We start from the raw sequence: 20,389 nt of genomic DNA on the forward strand, positions 1-20,389 counted from the left end.
TAGCCATGTTGGTTAGTTACCTTGCTGGAGCACTGGGATCCCCGCAGGATGATGAACAGCAAAGGGAGAGCAGACCACATCGTTCTGCTGGCGCTAAGCAAGCCTCCCCCACAGTGCATTTCGTGCCTCAGCCAGAACCAAAGCTACTCTTCTCACTACCCCTGCCCATTTGTGAGTCACAATCTCACTGCCAGTGCGGGCTCGGTTCTGGCTGTCATGATGTAGCTACTTTCTCTAAAGCGGCAGCTCATCTGGGCTGGATCAGATGGGTACATGAGAGCCATCTGCTAGCAGTACTTTCTGGTCAAACCACAACAGCAGCCTGTAGATGGTACCTAGATATCCTAGCCTGGCTATCTGGATGAATGACTGGGTGACCCAGAAGACTAGCTGGGCTGACAGATATAAACTCAATCCACTCGCGAGATCATAAGAACGGCCCTTTACGACATGTACTGCCAAGGCAGCTGGGAGTGCAGACTAAGAGTCCTAGAGTTAAACAGCTGGGGGCTGGATGTTCTCTGCAAAGGGCCCACCTGCCCTAGGAAACTGTGGAAAGTCAGACGTGCTTGAGACCATGTGGTTGCTCGCATTTGGCCTGTTCAGAATGCTTGAGAAGCATGCATTACAGAAGATGGGCACACTGTGTCTTGGAGGCAGGTTCGTACTGCGAACCCCTTTTTACGGAGCGGGTACTGAGGCACAAGACTTGCCCAAAGGTGCCCAGCAAGTCAGAGGCAGAATTACGATTAGCACTCAGGAACTCTTCCCTCTCGTACCCGACGCTCACGCATCTAGAATAGACCAGAACTAAAGCATCTTTCATGCTGCTGCTATGCCACCGGGGATGGGGGCTGCACTATGACATGGACACAAACTCCTTCAGCATGGGCCAGGCTTGAATTGATTTGTCCAGCCCTTGTACCATGCGGGCCATGGCTGGTGGTCTTGGGTATACAGCAAATGCCTCACTATGCCTGCTGCACACTGAGCTCAGCCACCTTAATAATCCCATTTCATCCAGCCCAGTCAAGGCAGGCCTACCAGAAATGGGGCTGGATGAGAACTACGTGGCTGAGACACAGCTGAGCTAACACCTGACAGTTGGAAGAAGCAACCAGGAGAAATAGCTATTGCTTGATGGAGCCTGCCCTTTGTCTCCCAGGCTCCTGGGTGCTTCTAGAAGTCAAGGGAACAACACTGGCCCAAAAAACTTTTATCCATCTGCAGCTGGCTAGAAGGCTGTTTTCAATGGCAGAAGCTGAAGCTAGACAGATTCAGACTGGAAATGAGGTATAAATTCATAACACTGAGGGTAACTGATCACTGGAACAACTTACCAAGGTTGTGAGGGATTTGCCATCACTGGCCATTTTTAAACCAAGACTGGATTTTTTTTTAAGATATGTTCTAGTTCAAAAGGAATTATTTGGGGGCAGTTCTCTGGTCTGTGTTATACAAGAAGTCAGACTAGATCAGTGGGTTTCAATCTGTGGTCCACAGACCTTGGCGGGTGGGGGGGAAGAGGACAGACTATGTCTGAAATTTTTAGGGGTCTGCAAATTAAAAAAGCTGAAAACCACTGGACTAGATGATCACAGTGGTCCCTTGAAATCTATGAATTTACTTTCAGGTTCAGGCTCTTGCTACAGGCATCCAAGCTTCTGTTCCCTTGAGGTTGGGTCACTATGAGGAGCCATATGGAAACTCCAGCTAGTGATGAATGCAGCAGCTTGATTTCTGAGGCCTGCTCTTCACACAAAGCTGCACTAGTTCACCTAATGGGGCGGTTCTAAATGGAACTAGTTAAGGCAGTTGAAAACCCCTGTGTGGGCAATTTAGATTTAATTTAAACCTAGCTTGGACCAATTTAAATTGATTCCTTGTTGGACCAATATGAGCCAGGCTTCTATCTTTTTAAAAGTGTGCAAACAAGAGTTAACTAGGCCAGGGGTGGGCAAACTTTTTGGCCCAAGGGCCACATCTAGGTGGGGAAATTGTATGCAGGGCCATGCAGGGCCTACGGCTGAGGCAGGGAGTATGGGGTGTGGCAGAGAGTGTGGGGTGCAGGAAGGGGCTCAGGGCAGGGGTTTGGGGTGCAGGAGGGATGTGGGGTGCAGGAGGGGGCTCAGGGAAGTTGGTTGGGGTGTAGTAGGGTGCAAGATGCAGCAGGGGCTCAGGGCAGGGGGTGCGGAAGGGGGCTCAGGGCAGGGGGTTGGGGTGCAGGAGGGGTGCATCAGGGGGCTGGGGTGTGGGGTGCAGGAGGGATTTGGGGTGTGGGCTCCGGCCCGGTGCCGCTTACCTCAAGCGGCTCTGGGGTGGCAGGGGCGCGCAGCAGCGCTAAGGCAGGCTCCCTACCTGCCTTGGTCCTGCACCGCTCCCGGAAGTGGCCGGCATGTCCGGCAGCGGTTCCTGGGGGTGGGGTGGGGTAGGGCAGGCGGCTGCCCTCGCCTGTGGGTACCACACCCAAAGCTCCCATTGGCCATGGTTCCCCATTCCAAGCCAATGGGAGCTGCGGGGGGCAGTGCCTGCAGATGAGGGCAATGCACGGAGCCCTCTGCCTACTTCCTCCCCCAGGGGCCACAGGGACATGGTGCCAGCCTCTTCCGGGAGTGGCACGGGGCCAGAGCAGGCAGGGAGCCTGCCTTAGTCCTGCAGCGCCACAGGGCTGGCAATCCTGCGGGCCAGACTGAAAGCCCTGATGGGCCAGATCCGGCCCACGGGCTGTAGTTTGCCCTCCCCTGAACTAGGGTGTCTTAAAAAATGGTTTGAGTCAAGTAAGCATAATTTGTGCATGAAGACAAGCCTGTAGCATTGTCTCCCGTAGGGGTCACATTACCACCAATTCATTTCTGAGTGCACTGGAAATTATGCAGCTATTTCACTAAAAAACTGAGGTTTTTAATAGAATAAGTGAGAAAATGTATAATAAACTCAGTGCTCCAGCCCTGTTATTTTGATAGTTAGGTTCATTTATTTTATGCTGTCTACGTAGTTTAAATTTTCAGTATGAGAAAGATTTTTACAGTAACATCTGAGGCCTGATTTACACTAGAAAATTTGATCGGCATAACTACATCGCACAAGGGTGTGAAAAATCCACACCCCTGAGCAGTGCAGTTAAGGCGCTCTAAATCCCTGTGTAGACAGTGCTATGTTGACAGAAGAACTAGCTATGGCCTCTTGGGGAGGTAGATTAACTACAGTGACAGGAGAACCCCTCCCATCGGTGGAGCTGGTGTCTACACTGAAGCACTATAGCTACAGTGTTTTAAGTGTAGATACAAGCCCTTCGAAGTTGGGAAGCAAAGCCAGAGGTTTTGGCAGCTGGGTGAAGCATTTGTGGCTTTAGGTCCTTTGTGGGCAGTTTGGAACAATGGGGTAAATATAAATATAAAGTGTTTCTGAAAAAAATGATCAGCAGTGAAATCATAGACAACTGCTAGCAACCTTTATACGAAAATTCTTGCAATTTTTTTTTATACCTTCCAATGTCACCATTGGTTGTAGCTGGCCTTTGCAAGGTGGCAAGGAGAAAGCCCTCTGGCTAGAAAAGCACCTCTTCTTTGTCCTATGAATGCCGGTCAGTTTTGCTGAAATACACACTTCTGAAAAATCGCCATTTCCCTTCTCTCCCTTGTGCCATTCGGGAAAAGTTTGCCAACTGGCAAAATCCTAACCAAAAAACACCAACACTGGACAGCAACCAGCTCCATACCGGCTTGTCCCCTCTACCCCCAAGCCCAGCACACAGCTCCACAACCCCTTACTCGCTTCCCTGGCGGCATGAGGCAGAAATCCCCCAGCTCCCAGCCCGGCAGGAAAATGAACCAGGCAGAGTCCGACGCCCTGAAAGGTCAGCACATGGCCCCAGGTCCCCATTTCTGAGACCACAGCCTTCCCCCGCCCTGCCCTGCCCTGCCCCACCCCGGCGGCCAGTCCCCCACACGGACCGTCCGCCTTCGGGCACCACATGCCCCGACGCCCCTCGGGAAGCGCAGCCGGAGCCCGTCCAGACGCGCCGCTGCGGCTACAGCCCCAGTTCCCCGACGGAGCCCGCCGCGGCCAGCGAGCGCACTCACCGCGGCGCCCCAGCGCCATGCACAGCGCCAGCAGGGCGAGGGTCCGGGCCATGGCGCGGCTGCCCCGCGCTGAGGTGCGGAGCGGCGTGGTGCGGTGCGTTCCTCCCTGCCAGCCGCCAGCGGCCCCGGCTCCGTCTGACTCAGCCCCGCCTGACTCAGCCTCCCGCCCAGGAAACTGAGGGGGCCGAGCCTACCCCCCAGGGCCCCACCCCCTGCCTGCACACTGCCCCCCTGCCCCATACTGCCCCCCTGCCCCAACTACCCACCCCTGCCCTGCTCATTGCCCCAACTACCCACCCCTGCCCTGCTCACTGACCTCCCCTACTCTGACTACCCACCCCCGCCTGCACACTGACCCCCCTGCCCCAACTACCCACCCCCGCCTGCACACTGACCCCCCTCACCCTGCACACTGACCCCCCTGCCCCAACTACCCACCCCCGCCTGCACACTGACCCCCCCTCACCCTGCACACTGACCCCCCTGCCCCAACTACCCACTCCCACACTGACCCCCCTGCCCCGACTACCCACCCCCACCCTGCACACTGACCCCCCGCCCAGACTACCCACTCCCACACCTGCCCCGCCTAGACTAACCACCCTCTGCCCTACACACTGGCCTGCTGCCCCAACTACCCACCCTCACCCTGCACACTGACTCCCCTCACCCTGCTCACTGACCTCCCTGCCCCGACTACCCACCCCCACCTGCACACTGACCCCCCTCACCCTGCACACTGACCCCCCTGCCCCAACTACCCACCCCCGCCTGCACACTGACCCCCCCTCACCCTGCACACTGACCCCCCTGCCCCAACTACCCACTCCCACACTGACCCCCCTGCCCCGACTACCCACCCCCGCCCTGCACACTGACCCCCAGCCCAGACTACCCACTCCCACACCCACACCTGCCCCGCCTAGACTAACCACCCTCTGCCCTACACACTGGCCTGCTGCCCCCACTACCCACCCTCACCCTGCACACTGACTCCCCTCCCCCTGCCCACCGACCCCCCCCCCCCCCCCCACCCACCCCCCCACCCCAGACTACCCAACCCCAAACTACATGCTGACCCCCAACCCCTCCCTGCCCCACACTGACCCTCCCCTTCCCTGGCACTTGACTCCACCTTGTACACTGATACACCCTCCCCCATCCCTGGCCCCCCACATACACTGACCCCCTCTCCCAGCTCCTCCCCATCCTGTACACTGATACATCCCTGACACAGCCTAGCCCCTCCCTACCCCCACACTGACCATCAAGCCATCGCTCCTCCCAGTCCGCAGCACTGTCCCTATGGCCGGAACAGGGCCTGGGGCAGGAACAGAGGCAGGGATTTGGCAGGAACAAGGATGGTGCAGAGGATATGCCAGAACTATCTCCCTCCCACCATGTCTCACCCTACATTGTCCCCACAGCCCCCTATTGGGGCTCTCTCCAACCCCACCCCTGGCCTGTTTCATTCCCCCTATTAGTACACAGGGGCTCATGCGCAGGTGCTGGTGGATTAATTAGTGTTAGTTCGCAGCTGCATTTCCACCATCACAGGCCAGCTCCTTCTCTAAACCCCCACAATGAAGCATTGAAATCCTGGGTAACTAATGCCCCAAAACTCCATTGTGAAGCTGTCATGGATCAATCCACAGTGCACCAGCGACCCCTATCCCCCTCCAGGGATCTCTGCAGCAAATCCAGCTCAGCCAGAGTCCTGCGGGAGGCATGTGCTGGACCCCTCGGGCGCAGTAGTCTCAGGGAATATGGACAGACACAGGCAGCCTTTGCAAAACAAGGGAACCATAGATCAGTCACCTGGCTACAACAGTTGAACCTCTGTAGATAAGCACACAGAGAGGCAAAGGTTAAATCATCATTCATGCTGGCTAAGCCCAGTATTGCCAATTTCAAGAGATCAAAAATCACAAGTCGGATCCCCAGAAATCGTGAGATTTTTTTTATGAGTGGTTTTTAGGTCTGTCTCTTGATTTTTGCACTCCCCCTGCCCATCCCAGGGTATGTGCTTGTGACAATTAGTGGTGCCCACTCTCCCACATGTGCTGGATAAAGTGATTTTGGCCCCTGCTGCAGGAGCACTCACGCCCACATCTGCCCCTCTCCTGCCCAGCAATTAATCCTCTCCCACAGTTCCCCAACAGTTTTGTCCCCACCCAATGCCCCTCAATTCAGCCCTTCAGCCTCCATCATCACCACCCCAGCAGTTCAGTCCCCCTACCCCATTGACCCCCACCGCCCTCAGTGCACCCTTCCAGCACTCACCCCATCTGCTCAGAACCCACAATCAATACAGCCCTCTCCCCCACTTCAGCTTCCCTGCAGCCCCCAGGCTATAGTTCAGCCCTCCCAGCCTCATCTCTGCTCCTCTTGGGGTTCTTCACCCTCCTCAGGCCCAGGGGGGCTGCAGTGGGGTCCCCTCTCCCACTGCCCAAGCTGTCAGGGGAACCCCAACAGCAGGCATCCCGGTTGCCCATGGCTGGGGCTGACAGCGATTTCTCAGTAAAAGGATTAAGCCTGACTCATGATCTTTCTCAGGATAGAACTCTCAGCCGTGGCTGAAAAAAAAAATTGAGACATTTGAGAGTTCTATTGCGAGATCATGATTCAGGCTTAATTTTACTTAGTAATTACTATCGAGAAATGCGATTTCTGAGAGTTGGCATGTCTGTAAGCCAATGCCAGGAGCCAGCCGAGCTGTGATGGACTCCATCTCTGGTTCCCTCCTAGTCTCTTTGTCCTTAGTCCCAGGGGAGACCTCCTGAGTCCCTCCAAAGGGCAGCTCTTATTCCACCCACCTGACACTTTTCCCTCTTTGTTCTCCAGTTCACTCCACGGCTAGGTGTTGCTTGTTCGGTCACAGGGGGACAGATCTCTCTGTCTTTCTGGATCCTCTGTTGATTTGGGTTTGTTTCAACCAGTTCTTTAATGATCGCATAATTCCCCCCAAAGTTAGGTGACATACATACCTCCTGTCTCCTGCACTCTTCCCACTAGGTAGCAATGCACTGTACAGAGGGACATTGAGGCATTAATTGAAGTCATAAAAATATTACAGAAAATTCCCACGTCATCCCTGAACTGATGCCAGACTCCAAAAATTTGACTCATTTCTAGTTGGAACTTTTCTGACTTCTCCTTCCAGCCGTTGGCTCTTGTTCTGTTTTTGTCGGCTAGATTAAAGACCCCTCTGGGATTAGCTGAGGACTAACAAGACTGAATTACTTGTGCTATAACTGATAACCAGGTCAAAGCAAGGTCATTGTGAGGAAGGGTCTCCCTCACATATGCAGTAAAAACAACCATTGTTACAAGCCCCTCGATGTCAGCACAAACAGCTGAGGAATACAGGAGCAAAATATATACAGGAGTTCAGCGTTGGAGGACAAAGCTGCAGGGTGTAGATGCAGAAACAGAGTTCCTGGTTGGGTCTCTTACTATCTCTACAAAGCAAAGTTCTACAACAGATTGATTTGTGCCAACAGAACTGTGTGAATAGCAAATGAATTTCAAACCAGACCCTAGAGCTCAGTACAAAGTAGTTTTATAGCAGAGGTACTAAACGGTTCCTGACTGCCCAATGTTAAAATGGCAAATTCAGGTGGGTTCACGTAAGAACACAGAAGGTGCCCATGTGCTGAGCTACTCTGGCAAGTCCATATAAGGAGAAATACCACTTCCAGTCTGAAGAAGAGGAACAGAAAGCCCCGTGACTAGATTAAAGCACAGTCTACAGATTCATCTGATTGAGGAGAGTGTCTGACCTGTCAGCAGGGGAGATCAGTGCCTGCCCTGGGTCAGCGAGGATCAGGGTGGTGCCTCTGGGCTCCAGCACTCCTGCTTCATGCCACTCACTCTGCCCTGTGAGATGCCTAGTAGAAGCTTGTACACGCTGCAGGGACTGATGTACCCCAGCCCGTATTTGCAGTGACACCAAACAAACCCCACTGTTTGAAAAAGGCGATTAATCAGCTGGACACGGCCTTGGGAGGCCTTAGGTTAGCATAGAGAAAGGAAAGTTAAAGCATGGTCCATTCGGATCCAGTCAGAGCAAATCATCAAACAAGCTGTAGTGAACTCCATTTAAGGCTCTGTCTCTCTGACTCTTGTGTCAGTCCCACAAGAGAGCAACCAGCTTCCTCCAGTAGCCCACTCTTTATCCCCTGCTGGTCACGTCTCAGGCCTTTGTTCTCAAGCTGATCTCTCCTCAGCTTCCCTGCTGAGAGGTGGGGATAACAGCTCCTTCCTCCTGCTTGTTGTTTCCTAGCTGTCAATGTTCCGATTTCTGTTGTCTCTTTGGGATTCTGCATTGACATGGGGTCAATTTCAGCCAGTTCCTTAAGGACCCTGTTCACTGAGGCCAGAAAGCAATGTGACACCCCACCCCCATGTCCTGCACTGCCCCAAGAGCAGACTTAACTATTTTCCTGCTACTGGTAGCAATGCAAAGTGCAGAGGGAAACTGAGGCACACATAGGAGTCATAAAAATATTACAAAAAATTCCCACTTTGTCATACTCTGCCTCTCTCTGTCCCCCCTCCCCCCACAGCCTCTGCCTCACACTCAACTGGCCCTGGCTCCCCCTGAACCCTCAGTCCCTTCCCCATACTGCACTGACCCTGCCCACCCCCATCCCCGAGTTCCTGCCCCTGACTGCATTGCACCTGGCTTCCTCTGAGCCTCAGCCCCTGACTGCACAGACCCTGGCTCCGAGTCCCCAGCCCCTTCCCTTCAGTGCACGATTCCAGTAGCAGCAGGTTGTCTTGGCAGCCGCAATCCACCCAGTGAGAGGTAGGGAGGCCAAAGAGCAGAGGCAGCCACACTCAGGGGATGGGTTGGGGGAGGAGGGGGGAGCAAGGAAGGGCTCCCAGTGAGGGGCTGGAAGGTAACTAGTCTCCAAGCTGGCTCAAGGCCCCAAATTCCCCAAAGCTGGCAGGTTCCAGTGTCTGGATTTGGTTCAGGCCCATCTTGAAATGTCAGGCCCTTTCATCTCCCTCTGCGGCAGCCGGCTGGCTGTCACCTCCTGTACGTGTAAACCCCCGGCCAGCTCAAGGGCTGGAGGGAAGCAGCCCTCTCCGGCGGGGGGCACACCGAGGGGAGCAGAGAATGGCACCGAACCTGCCTGTGCTGGAGGGACACACACAGCCTGTGGGGGCTGGGCTAGAAGTCCAAGGGACCAGCAGGGTGACCGATGGCAGGCTCTAGAGAGCCAGCAGGTGGCTGGACTGTGAGCTGTGTCCGCTGCCCAAGGTGAACACTGGCTGCAGGGTGCTGGGTTAGAGCAGCTGCACAGCTACGGAGTGGCTCCCTGACGTACGGCCCTGAGACTCCATCCCGGTTGGTTCTCTCACCCAGAGAGCAGTGCCCGGCTGCCAGGGATTCGCTCCAGCTGGAAGGGACCCCAGCCCTTCACGCCAACAGCACCCCGGACAAGGCCTGTGGTGAGGCTTAGGGGCATGCATTACGATTAGACTGACCTGCTCTGCAGGCTTCAGTGTGTGTTGCTGTGGGTTTGGTTAACTCCTCGGTTGATTCCTTGGTTTCCTGCCTGTTCCCTTCCTCTTTTCATAGCTCCCCTGGCCGAGCTGGGGGAGCAGTGTCTAGCCTTAGCTGGCTCTCTCTTGTAGCAAGTCATAGAGCAATGGTTCTCAAACTTTTGTACCAGTGCCCCCTTTCATATAGCAAGCCTCTGAGTGCAACCCCCCCTTATAAATTAAAACCAATTTTTTAATATATTTAACACCATTATAAATGCTGGAGGAAAAGCGGGGTTTGCGGTGGAGGCTGACAGCTCGCAACCTCCCATGTAATAACATTGCGACCCCCGGAGGGGTCCCGACCCAGTTTGAGAACCCCTGTCATAGAGGTTCATGCACCTAGCCATCTGCTAGAGGACTGAGAGCAAAGAACCTAGGCCCACTGGTCCTAGGACCGTCACCACACCCCTGAAGAGCAGGAACAAAGGGGTCTACCCCTGGGGGTTGGATTGCCCTGCGGATTGCACAGTACAGCAGAGACCTGTTGCATCTCTATCCTAACTCACTGCAACGTGAACCCCCCCACCTCTGGCAAGCAGCTCTCACAGCCTGCAGAACACTGGGCACAAAGCTCGGGGCAGGGGGAGGGGGTTCTGACACGTGCACAGCAACAAACCACACAGAAAGCACCTCAATTTCCTGGCTCTTGCTAGTCATTTCTGCTCTGCAGAGGATGTGAGGAGAGTGAGAGAATGATTTTATCACCAGTGCCTTCCAGGAAGTGAGGCAACCAGAGAGCCCGCCTGTCCTGATCCTTCCAGCTCAGCTCCAGCCAGTACTGCTCCCTATAGTGCACGCTGCAGTGCTTCAAGCAGCAAACTATAATGTCCCGAGCTGTGGGCTTCCAGCTGTGCCTTGGGGAGAAGCTACAGAGCCTTGTACAGCTAGGCCCCTTTGTGCTGCTGGTGGGGAGAGGGCTCCCTGGGGATGACAGCAGTGGGGGCCAGGTGGAACACAACAGGCCTGTGCCAAGGGCCTTGCACCATGGAGTCACCATCAGGGCCAGCTCCAGGCACCAGCCCACCAAGCTTGTGCTTGGGGCGGCACCTGGAGGGGGGCGGCGCGGCGCTCCGGCCGCCGGGGAGAGCGGGGCCACGGCCGGGCTCGCCGCCCTCCCCCCGGCGCTCTGGCCGCCCTCCCCCCTGGCGCCCTCCCCCCGGCCGCTGGGGGGAGAGCGGCGAGCCCCAGCTGGGGCTCGCCGCCCTGCCCCCTGCGCTCTGGCTACTGGGGGGAGAGCCGAGCCCCGGCCGGGGCTCGCCGCCCTCCCCCCGGGGCTCCGGCCGCCCCCCCCACCCAGCCTCCTTGCTCCTGCCCTTCCTGTTAGACACACATGTAGAGTCCACAAGATGCCACACTAATAACAGACACATGTTGATCATGTAGCTAAGTGAGCTATGGGCTGAGCCGCGCGAGCTGTGCTCTCACGCACGTGCCCTGAGCCACAACAGCCATGTACTGAGCTGCATGCTAAGTCTGGTGAGCCACGCGAGGAGCCGTGGGCCCTGGGACACGTGACCCATGCACTGAGCCGTGTGCCCTGAGCCACATGAGCTGTGTGTTGAGCCGCATGCCCCGAGCTATGTGCCCTAAGCCATGTGAGCCATGTGCTGAGCCCCATGCTGAGCAACATGAGCCAGGTGCCCCGCGCTGCTTGAGCTGTGTGCTGGGACATGTGCCCCAAGCCATGTGCGTTGTGTGCTGAGAGAGGTGCCCGAACCGCCTGTGCTGGGTGGCCCACTGTATGCTGAGCCATATGCTGCACCTGCCTTTCTCTTGAACATTAGCGCATCATTAAAGAAACCACCCTATCAGTGTTAAACATCCTGCACTAGGACCAGCAGTTTTTGAAGCCTCATAACTGGAACCAGTCTTGCTTCCCAGGACCCAGCAGGTCCTGATTCTTGGGGACAGTGATTCCTCCAGCTGAACTTCAGCGCTGCCTCCAAGGGTCTTGGTGCCAGAGCTCTCCTCAAAAACTTGCAGGATTTCTGGCACAGAGAGGGAAGTGAGTTCTGGTGCTCAGAAATGGCTCAACATGTTGTTCCCGATTCCCCAGGAAACTTGCCTTTGAATGGAGAATTTCAGTCTGGAAGGGGAGCATTTCTGAAGGCTAGCAGAGGCTGAGAGCAGGGGGCTGGAGCAGAAACATGAGGGTGACTGCAGCACAAAAAGTCCCAGGTTGCACTTAACTTAGGAAATGACCTTTACTATGGTGTAGAGAGCTCCAGTGGAAATACAATACAGATGTTAATCTCCTAGGGCCAAAGGCAAAGCTACTGGCAGCAGCTCGGATTCTGCTGACTCCGTGGTAATGGCACCTGTTTTCACCAGGTCTGACTTTGACCCATCCCAAAAGAAGAAGTGGTAGTGTGTGTAATAGAGCGCTTGTGGAGAGAGATTAAGGAAATGATAAATGAATGACAGCATGCCCAAAGAGCTGAGCTGTGCTGTTAGCAATTTCCCTAGAAAAGTGAGCAAGTGCCTCCCCGAAGAGGAAACTGCTCAATGTGCTCATCTTTCCGGTACCAAAATCCAGATATGGCAACCGCCTGGGACAAGAGCAGCACAAGGCTGCATCAGCAAACAAGGGAGGTTGTAGAATCCCAGTCACTGGAGATCTTTAAGAACAGGTTAGACAAACACATATTGGGGTGATCAAGGTATACGTTGTCCCACCTCAGTGCAAGGGGTTGGACTAGCTGACCTCTCAAGGTCCCTTGCAGCCCAACATATGTATGGTTCTATTATACTACCCCAATACAAAACTAGCACAGGCATGCTGAACAAATGCAACACCCAGGGCAAATGTGTGCATGTACATCTGTGTATTCCTTGATCAGCACTTGGGGCAAAACAGAGTGAGGGTGTTGTGACACTACGCTCCATATTCTTCCTAGAGATATTATGATGATGTGATTATGGCATAACTATGATGTATTTTATGTAAGATAGGTCATGTGAGATATCATTGAAAAGGTCTCTTAAGTTAGGAATAGTGTCTATACAACTATTACAAATGTATTTACACCTGGGGAACACCCACTAGGCAGAATGCAATCAGGCTAGATGGCTGGGTGGGAAGGGCCATTAGAGAAAACAATAGGCCTTAGAAGAAGTTTATCTCCCACCGGGGATCCTTCCTGAGGACCTTACAAACAGCCTCTGAGTCATGGTGGCTATGACACTACAGGGGCTTGTGACCAGATGACCTGGTGCTGGACTCCATCTTGGAATACCAGTGTTTTTCCACTGGTACTTAATGGTGCTCCAGGGATGAAGATGGGATCACGGGAGTGAGCAGTTCCAATCCCGGTACCGGGCAAGACTCTTGAATCGTGGGAGAAGCCAGCACCAACAGATTAAACAACTCCCTGGCTGCCTCGAATGTCTTAGGTGTAGATAGCATTGGAAAGGGCTCCTGAGCTTGCGGTACCAAAAGGTGCACTGGTCCTTCAGGGATTGGTCTCAATGGACCCTTTCTAGATTCTGGAGTCAGTGAGCCATCTTGGCTTATGGACGACATCTGGGGGCTGCATCTTCTTTGGCTGCACCTATGAGTTCTTGCCTCAGTTCAGTGCCTTCACAGTAGACTTCCAAGGCCCTGGTACCGAGTCTTTGGGAGACTTATACAGTCTCTTCTTAGGCACTGGTGGTGCGGACCTGCCTGTGGACTCAGTCAGAAAAGAGGGTGTACTCCAAACCGATTCAGATGCACTCATTACCCATTCAGAGCAGGAAGTTTCTGACAGCAGGTGAAGCACAGACTCCATAAGCAGGTACTTGAGTCTGGCAGTCCTTTTTCGAGCAGGATTTGAACTCTCTAGAAAGATCAGAGGGGTAGCCGTGTTCGCTGCTTTTATAGATCCAGACTAAGGCCTGGTCTACACTAGGAGTTTACGTCGAATTTAGCACCGTTACATCGAATTAACTCTGCACCCGTCCACACCACGAAGCTATTTAGTTCGACATAGAGGTCTCTTAAATTCAACTTCTGTACTCCTCCCCAACGAGGGGAGTAGCGCTAAATTCGACATGGCCATGTCGAATTAGGCTAGGTGTGGATGGAAATCGACGGTAATAGCTCCGGGAGCTATCCCACAGTGCACCACTCTGTTGACGCTCTGGACAGCAGTCCGAGCTCGGATGCTCTGACCAGCCACACAGGAAAAGCCCCGGGAAAATTTGAATTCTCTTTCCTGTCTGGGCAGTTTAAATCTCATTTCCTGTTTGGACATCATGGCGAGCTCAGCAGCACTGGCAACGATGCAGCGCTCTCCAGCAGAGATGGCCATGCAATCTCAGAATAGAAAGAGGGCCCCAGCATGGACTGATCGGGAAGTCTTGGATCTGATCGCTGTGTGGGGCGATGAGTCCGTTCTTTCGGAGCTGCGATCGAAAAAACGGAATGCGAAGATCTACGAGAAAATCTCCAAAGCCATCACGGAGAGAGGATACAGCCAGGATGCAACGCAGTGCCACGTGAAAATCAAGGACCTGAGACAAGGCTACCATAAGACCAAAGCGGCAAACGGACGCTCCGGATCCCAGCCCCAGACATGTCGTTTCTACGAGGCACTGCATTCCATCCTAGGTGCGGCCGCCACCACTACCCCACCACTGACCGTGGACTCTGAGGATAGGATATTGTCGACGGCCGCTTCCTCGGACATGTTAGCGGACGGGGAAGATGAGGAAGGAGATGAGGAGGACGAGGCAGTCGACAGCGCTTACAACGCTGATTTCCCCGACAGCCAGGATCTCTTCATCACCCTTACAGAGATCCCCTACCAACCGTCCCCCGGCGTTAACCCGGACACAGAATCAGGGGAAGGATCAGTCAGTAAGTGTTTTAAACATGTAAACATTTATTTTTAACAGAACAGGAATATTAACAATATTAACAATGGGTTTTGCATGATTACTTTGCCCTAGGTGCTTAACGTCTCAGTCCTTGGCAGTGCAACTACTGAAAAAAAATCTAACAATGTCCGGTTTAGCATGATTGTTCTGCCCTAGCCGCTCTACTGTTTAGTCCCTGCCAGTGCAGCTACAGTAAAATCCGGTCTATATGTCCGGGGATAGAGCTGAAATCCTCCAGGGACATCTCTACGAAGCTCTCCTGGAGGTAATTGGAAAGCCTTTGCATGAGGTTCCTTGGGAGAGCGGCCTTATTGGGTCCTCCGTAGTACGAAACGTTTCCGCGCCAGGAGACAAGCAAGTACTCAGGTATCATTGCCTTGCAGAGCATGGCGGCATACGGCCCTGGTCTTTGCAGGCTTTCCCGAAGCATCCGTTCTTTCTCCGTCTCTGAAATCCTCATTAGAGTGATGTCGCTCATGGTGACCTGCTTTGAATTAGGTAGGGGAATGTTAGTATTGGGACTGCTTGCCTGTTCCTTTACAGAACTGTAACCGGCGGTTTACAGCCACGCGGTGGAGGCGGGAGAGGGGCAGCATACAGGGATCTTTCCCTGGGACAGCCGCGAGGGGGTGGGACAGGGGCAGAGTTCATGCTTGCCGGATTGCTGGCAGCAGGGACTGGCATTGCTTTGAACGTGAAAGGAGGCCAGTGCTATTATTAAAGTTTTAAGCAGCCACAAGTCTACGGCTTACCATGTCGGCCTGCTACACAAATTCCGGTGTCCTGCCCCGCTTCTCTGATCTGCACTGCAAGACCCCAGGCACTGAATGCGAAGGCCGAAAATTCGACCTTGTCCTGAGTGCGCATGTGATAGGTGCTGTGCATGGTCTTGTTCACAGAGAAAGACTATGTTCTTTGTTCACAACTAAATTTATCTTTCTGAGGAATTCACTCCCTTTTTCCCATCCCACAGCTGCGACTGTCTCCCGACCTAGCCTGGCATCACACTCCCAGAAGCTAGCGCAGATTAGGCGTAGGAAGAAGAGGACACGGGAGGACATGTTCTCGGAACTTATGGGCTGCTCCCGAGCCCAGGCAGCCCAGCAGACCCAGTGGAGGGAGAACTTGTCCCAAATGCACCGATCACACATGGAACAGGAGGAGAGGTGGCGGCAGGAAGACCAGCAGGCGATTCAAACACTGCTTGGACTAATGAGGGAGCAAACGGACACGCTCCGGCGCCTTGTGGATGTTCTGCAGGACCGGAGGCAGGAGGACAGAGCCCCGCTGCAGTCTATCTGTAACCACCCTCCCCCGCCACCAAGTCCCATACCCCCCTCACCCAAAGTCCCAAGAAGGAGGGGCGGCAGAGTCCGTGAAAACTCTCACTCCACCCCTGCAGACTGCTCAAGTACCAGAAGGCTCTCATTCCCCAAAATTTGTAAGTCCTTTCCTTCCCGCCTCACCCAAGCCCCCGTCCAAGTTTCATCCCCCAGTTTCATGTGTAGTTGCTAATAAAAAATACGTTTCTGTTAATTACTGTTTCCATCATGTTCTTTTAGAGGAGAGTCTGTCTGAAGGGGCGGGAAGGGGGTTGGTAATTGGACAGGACAGTCACCTTTACCAGGGTACAGAGGCGGGGGCAGGTTCAGCAGCAGGGCACACACACATTGCAGTCACTAGTTACCCTGGTCAGTCTGGGAGGTGGTTTTCATGTTGTGTGTGTGTGGGGGGGCTATGTGACTTTGTGGCGGGGGAGGGCGGTTAGAGATCTTATGCAGCGGTCCTTATCCTGGATCACAGAGCCACGCAGCAGGGGATCTGTAACCGTCCTCCCCCTGCCACAAAGTCACATAGCCCCCACACACAGAGTTCCGAACAGGAGGGGTGGCAGGCTCCGTTGAAACAACCAGTCCACCAGTGCGGAGCCTGTCATTCCTGGAGTTTAGAAGCATCCTTTGCATCACTACACTACACCCGCTCCCCACCACAGTCTGCGTCCCAGGTTCAACACTTTACCGAGAAAAAAGTAATAAAGAAAACGGTGTTCATTAACAAAATTCAAGTGATTTTATTTTTAAACGTGTGTTGGAAGGGGGGGGGGACGGAGTATGTAACTAGAGAGGATAGTGAACATTTACTGGGTAAAGAAACGGGGGCAGGTTCAGCTTCTCTGTAAACAAACTTAATAGTCACAGGTTACCCTGCTCACTCAGGAACCTAGCTTTCAAAGCCTCCCGGATGCACAGCGCGTCCTGCTGGGCTCTTCTAATCGCCCGGCTGTCTGGCTGGGTGTAATCAGCAGCCAGGCTATTTGCCTCAACCTCCCACCCCGCCATAAAGGTCTCCCCCTTGCTCTCACAGAGATTGTGGAGCACACAGCAAGCTGCAATAACAATGGGGATATTGGTTTCGCTGAGATCACAGCGAGTCAGTAAGGTTCTCCATCTCCCCTTGAGATGTCCAAAAGCACACTCCACCACCATTCTGCACTTGCTCAGCCGGTAGTTGAAGAGTTCTTTTTCAGTGTCCAGGGTGCCAGTATAGGGCTTCATGAGCCAGGGCATTAGCGGGTAGGCTGGGTCCCCGAGGATCACTATAGGCATCTCCACATCCCCAAGAGTTATTTTGTGGTCCAGGAAGTAAATACCTTCCTGCAGCCGTCTAAACAGACCAGAGTTCCTGAAAACACGAGCGTCATGAACCTTGCCCGGCCATCCAACGTTGATGTTTGTAAAACGTCCCCTATGGTCCACCAGTGCTTGCAGCACCATTGAAAAGTAGCCCTTTCGATTAATGTACTGGCTGGCCTGGTGGTCCGGTCCCAGGATAGGGATGTGAGTTCCATCTATAGCCCCACCGCAGTTTGGGAATCCCATTGCGGCGAAGCCATCTATGATGACCTGCGCGTTTCCCAGGGTCACTACCTTTGAGAGCCGTAGCTCAACGATTGCGTTGGCTACTTCCATGACAACAACCCCCACGGTAGATTTGCCCACGCCAAAGTGGTTCGCGACTGACCGGTAGCTGTCCGGCGTTGCAAGCTTCCAGAGGGCTATGGCCACTCGCTTCTGGACACTCAGGGCTGCTCGCATCCGGGTGTCATTGCGCTTCAGGGCAGGGGACAGCAACTCACAAAGTTCCATGAAAGTCCCCTTCCGCATGCGAAAGCTTCGCAGCCACTGTGATTCATCCCAGACCTGCAGCACTATGCGGTCCCACCAGTCCGTGCTTGTTTCCCGGGCCCAGAATCGCCGTTCCACAACATCAACATGACCGATTGCCTCCATGATGTCCTCGGCGCGGGGTCCCGTGCTTTGTGACAGGTCTGTGCCACTCTCAGACTTCAGGTCCTCACCGCGCTGCCGTAGCCTCCTCGCCCGATTTCTCAGCATCTGCCTCTGGGAAAGGTGGATGATAAGGTGCGAGGTGTTGACAACGGCCATAACTGCAGCGATGGTCGCAGCGGGCTCCATGCTCGCAGTGCTGTGGCGTCCGCGATGTCACTGACCAGAAAGGTGCGCGAACTGATTTCCCGCCGGCGCTTTCACGGAGGGAGGGCGGGAGTGACGGTTGGATGACGACAGTTACCCAAAAGCACCCTCGACACATTTTTTTACCCAGAAGGCATTGGCGGCTCGATCCAGAATTCCAATGGGCAGCGGGGACTGCGGGAACTGTGGGATAGCTGCCCACAGTGCACCGCTTCCAATGTCGATGCTTGCCCCGTTAGTGTGGACTCACAAAGTCGAATTACTGTCCTTAGTGTGGACACACACGTTTGACTTTGTAATATCGATTCCACATATTCGATTTAAGTAAAATCGAACTACTCTCGTAGTGTAGACATACCCTAAGACTAACAGACGTCTGTTAGTCTATAAGGTGCCAAAGGACTCTTCGCTGTTTCTCTAGAAAGATGACATTTGTCACTTACATGCACCAATCCTAGACACTTGAGGCAGCTGGGGTGTGGGTAGCTCACTGGCATAGACCTGTTATAAGAGCAACAGGTCTTAAAGCCAGGAGAATGAAGCATTAGCCCAGTACCCAACTAGGCATGAGTAACTCTACACTAAAAAATTCTATTCTAAACATTCAACAACTATTTAGGAATTTTTCAATTTTTCAAATATTTAGGAAACATTCAAGCCTAAAAACTAACACAACAGGTACTGTATATACTACGGGAGGAACGATTTGCAGATACAAAGATTGCAACTGCAACAACCAGAAAGGAACTGAGGGGGACTGGCGGCAGCGTGGCCCTTTACACCTGCATCCACTGGCATGAGGAACCAGAGGGTGCTCACGCTGCCTCAACAGGTACTGCTGAGGGAAAATATCTATGACAACTGTGCATGAGGCACACATACCTATATTGGAATGGACATGTTCTATCACTTAAGAAGAACCTGCACCTACTTTCTATTGGAACATAAAGTTTGGTAGTTCTACATGAATGCTATTTTTGGTATTTTTCTGCTAGTCAACTGGACAGTACCAACCTGGGCCCTAGAACCATCTCTCACCTGCTGTATTGGTCTTTGAACCTGGCAGAGAACTATCCCTACAGCTCTCACTGCTTCCTAAGCGGGAATATCCTGTGAAATTAACACTTAGTTATTCGCTACCTTCAGCTAGTAGCACATAACTCTGCCTTCAGATGAGCTTTCACTGTAGCCCACTAGAGCAGCCTGATGAACATGCATGTAGTGAGATTAATTTAGAAACTAAAATGCTAAACTCTGCTGACACTGCGCTGCTCGTAATCTCAATTCCATTTTATAGTCTGTGGGTTTGTCAATGGGGGGAATTTTTTCGGCCTGAATGGCCAAACACAAGGTCTCTTATTTATCTGGCATCTTATCCCACTTTAATTAAAATGCTTTGGAAGCAGCATAACTACTTTGGAATGAGTTATCCACTCTACAGTTCATGTGGAAACATCCCTATTTGTAATTAACTATACCACTTCAAGCCATCCTCTGCCACTCTGCACTGCTTCACATCTGGATTAGCCTGTCTTTCCCCTGTGTACCTTCTACTGCACCAGGGTCATCCTGACTGGATGTCACTTTCCCATTTAAATGCTGGTGTGCAGCCCAAGTGTGCCCCCTTCGCAATTCGAGTTCGTAGCAAGTTCACATGCATGGAGTCCATTATAGCAGCCATGTCCTGTGCTTTCATGTGCTCCTATCTAGAAGTCCTGGATTTCCTTGTCTCCCTGGGGAGATGAGCACATCAAGTCCCATTTTAACAAGAGTCAGTGGAATGTGAAGAGAGATGAGTGGCTATCACTGCAAATGTGGGAGTGGGGCACTCCCAGGACATAGACTAGTGCCACAACAAAGCGCCACAATAAAGCAAAGGAGCTTCAGCAGAATTACAAAAACAGCCTCAGTAACGCTCCCAGTACATGCACTAGGAGGAGCTGGACTGGAGTTTTGCCAGGGAGGCCACAATGAAATGTATATTCCTGCACCATCGGAAGGCACCCATTTGACCACAGGCGCCAGTGAGGAGATACCCTCAGACAACCAAGATCTTTGGCATGTCCAACCCTGAGCCACAGACCCAGGTAGAGACATTGCCAGAGATGGTCCCCAAGACCCAGCTGGAGACCCAGCCTGATAGCACTGCAGAGGGGACCTTTTGCTGCAAGTATTATGTGCTGTATTGCAATAAACTTCCCTGATATTGACTGCATAGGGGGATTTAAACAACTTTGTTCTGCGTACCAGCTGGGTGCCACCATGTGGGGTGGATATCACTATGAGAGGGGCCAGACATGTCTGTCTCTGTACAGCACCCTTAACTCTCCATCACCTTGGCTTTTATTATCCTCCCCTTCCCACTAGCATGCTGAAAAAGGCATCCCATGCCAGAAA

General features: G+C 53.2%; 1 protein-coding gene across 1 annotated transcript in view; it reads right to left on the reverse strand.

Moving 5' to 3' along the window:
* Positions 1-4,134, reverse strand: part of LOC113406898 (disintegrin and metalloproteinase domain-containing protein 8-like) — an 84,882-nt gene extending 80,748 nt beyond the window's left edge. The window contains exon 1 of the mRNA XM_029912014.1: positions 4,083-4,134. Coding sequence (XP_029767874.1) covers positions 4,083-4,134 — 52 coding nt within the window. The remainder of the gene's footprint in view (positions 1-4,082) is intronic.
* Between the last annotated feature and the right edge of the window lie 16,255 nt (positions 4,135-20,389).

This window comes from Terrapene carolina, unplaced genomic scaffold (assembly GCF_002925995.2).
Source record: "Terrapene carolina triunguis isolate 2854851 unplaced genomic scaffold, T_m_triunguis-2.0 Scaffold148, whole genome shotgun sequence".
NCBI lineage: Eukaryota > Metazoa > Chordata > Testudines > Emydidae > Terrapene > Terrapene triunguis.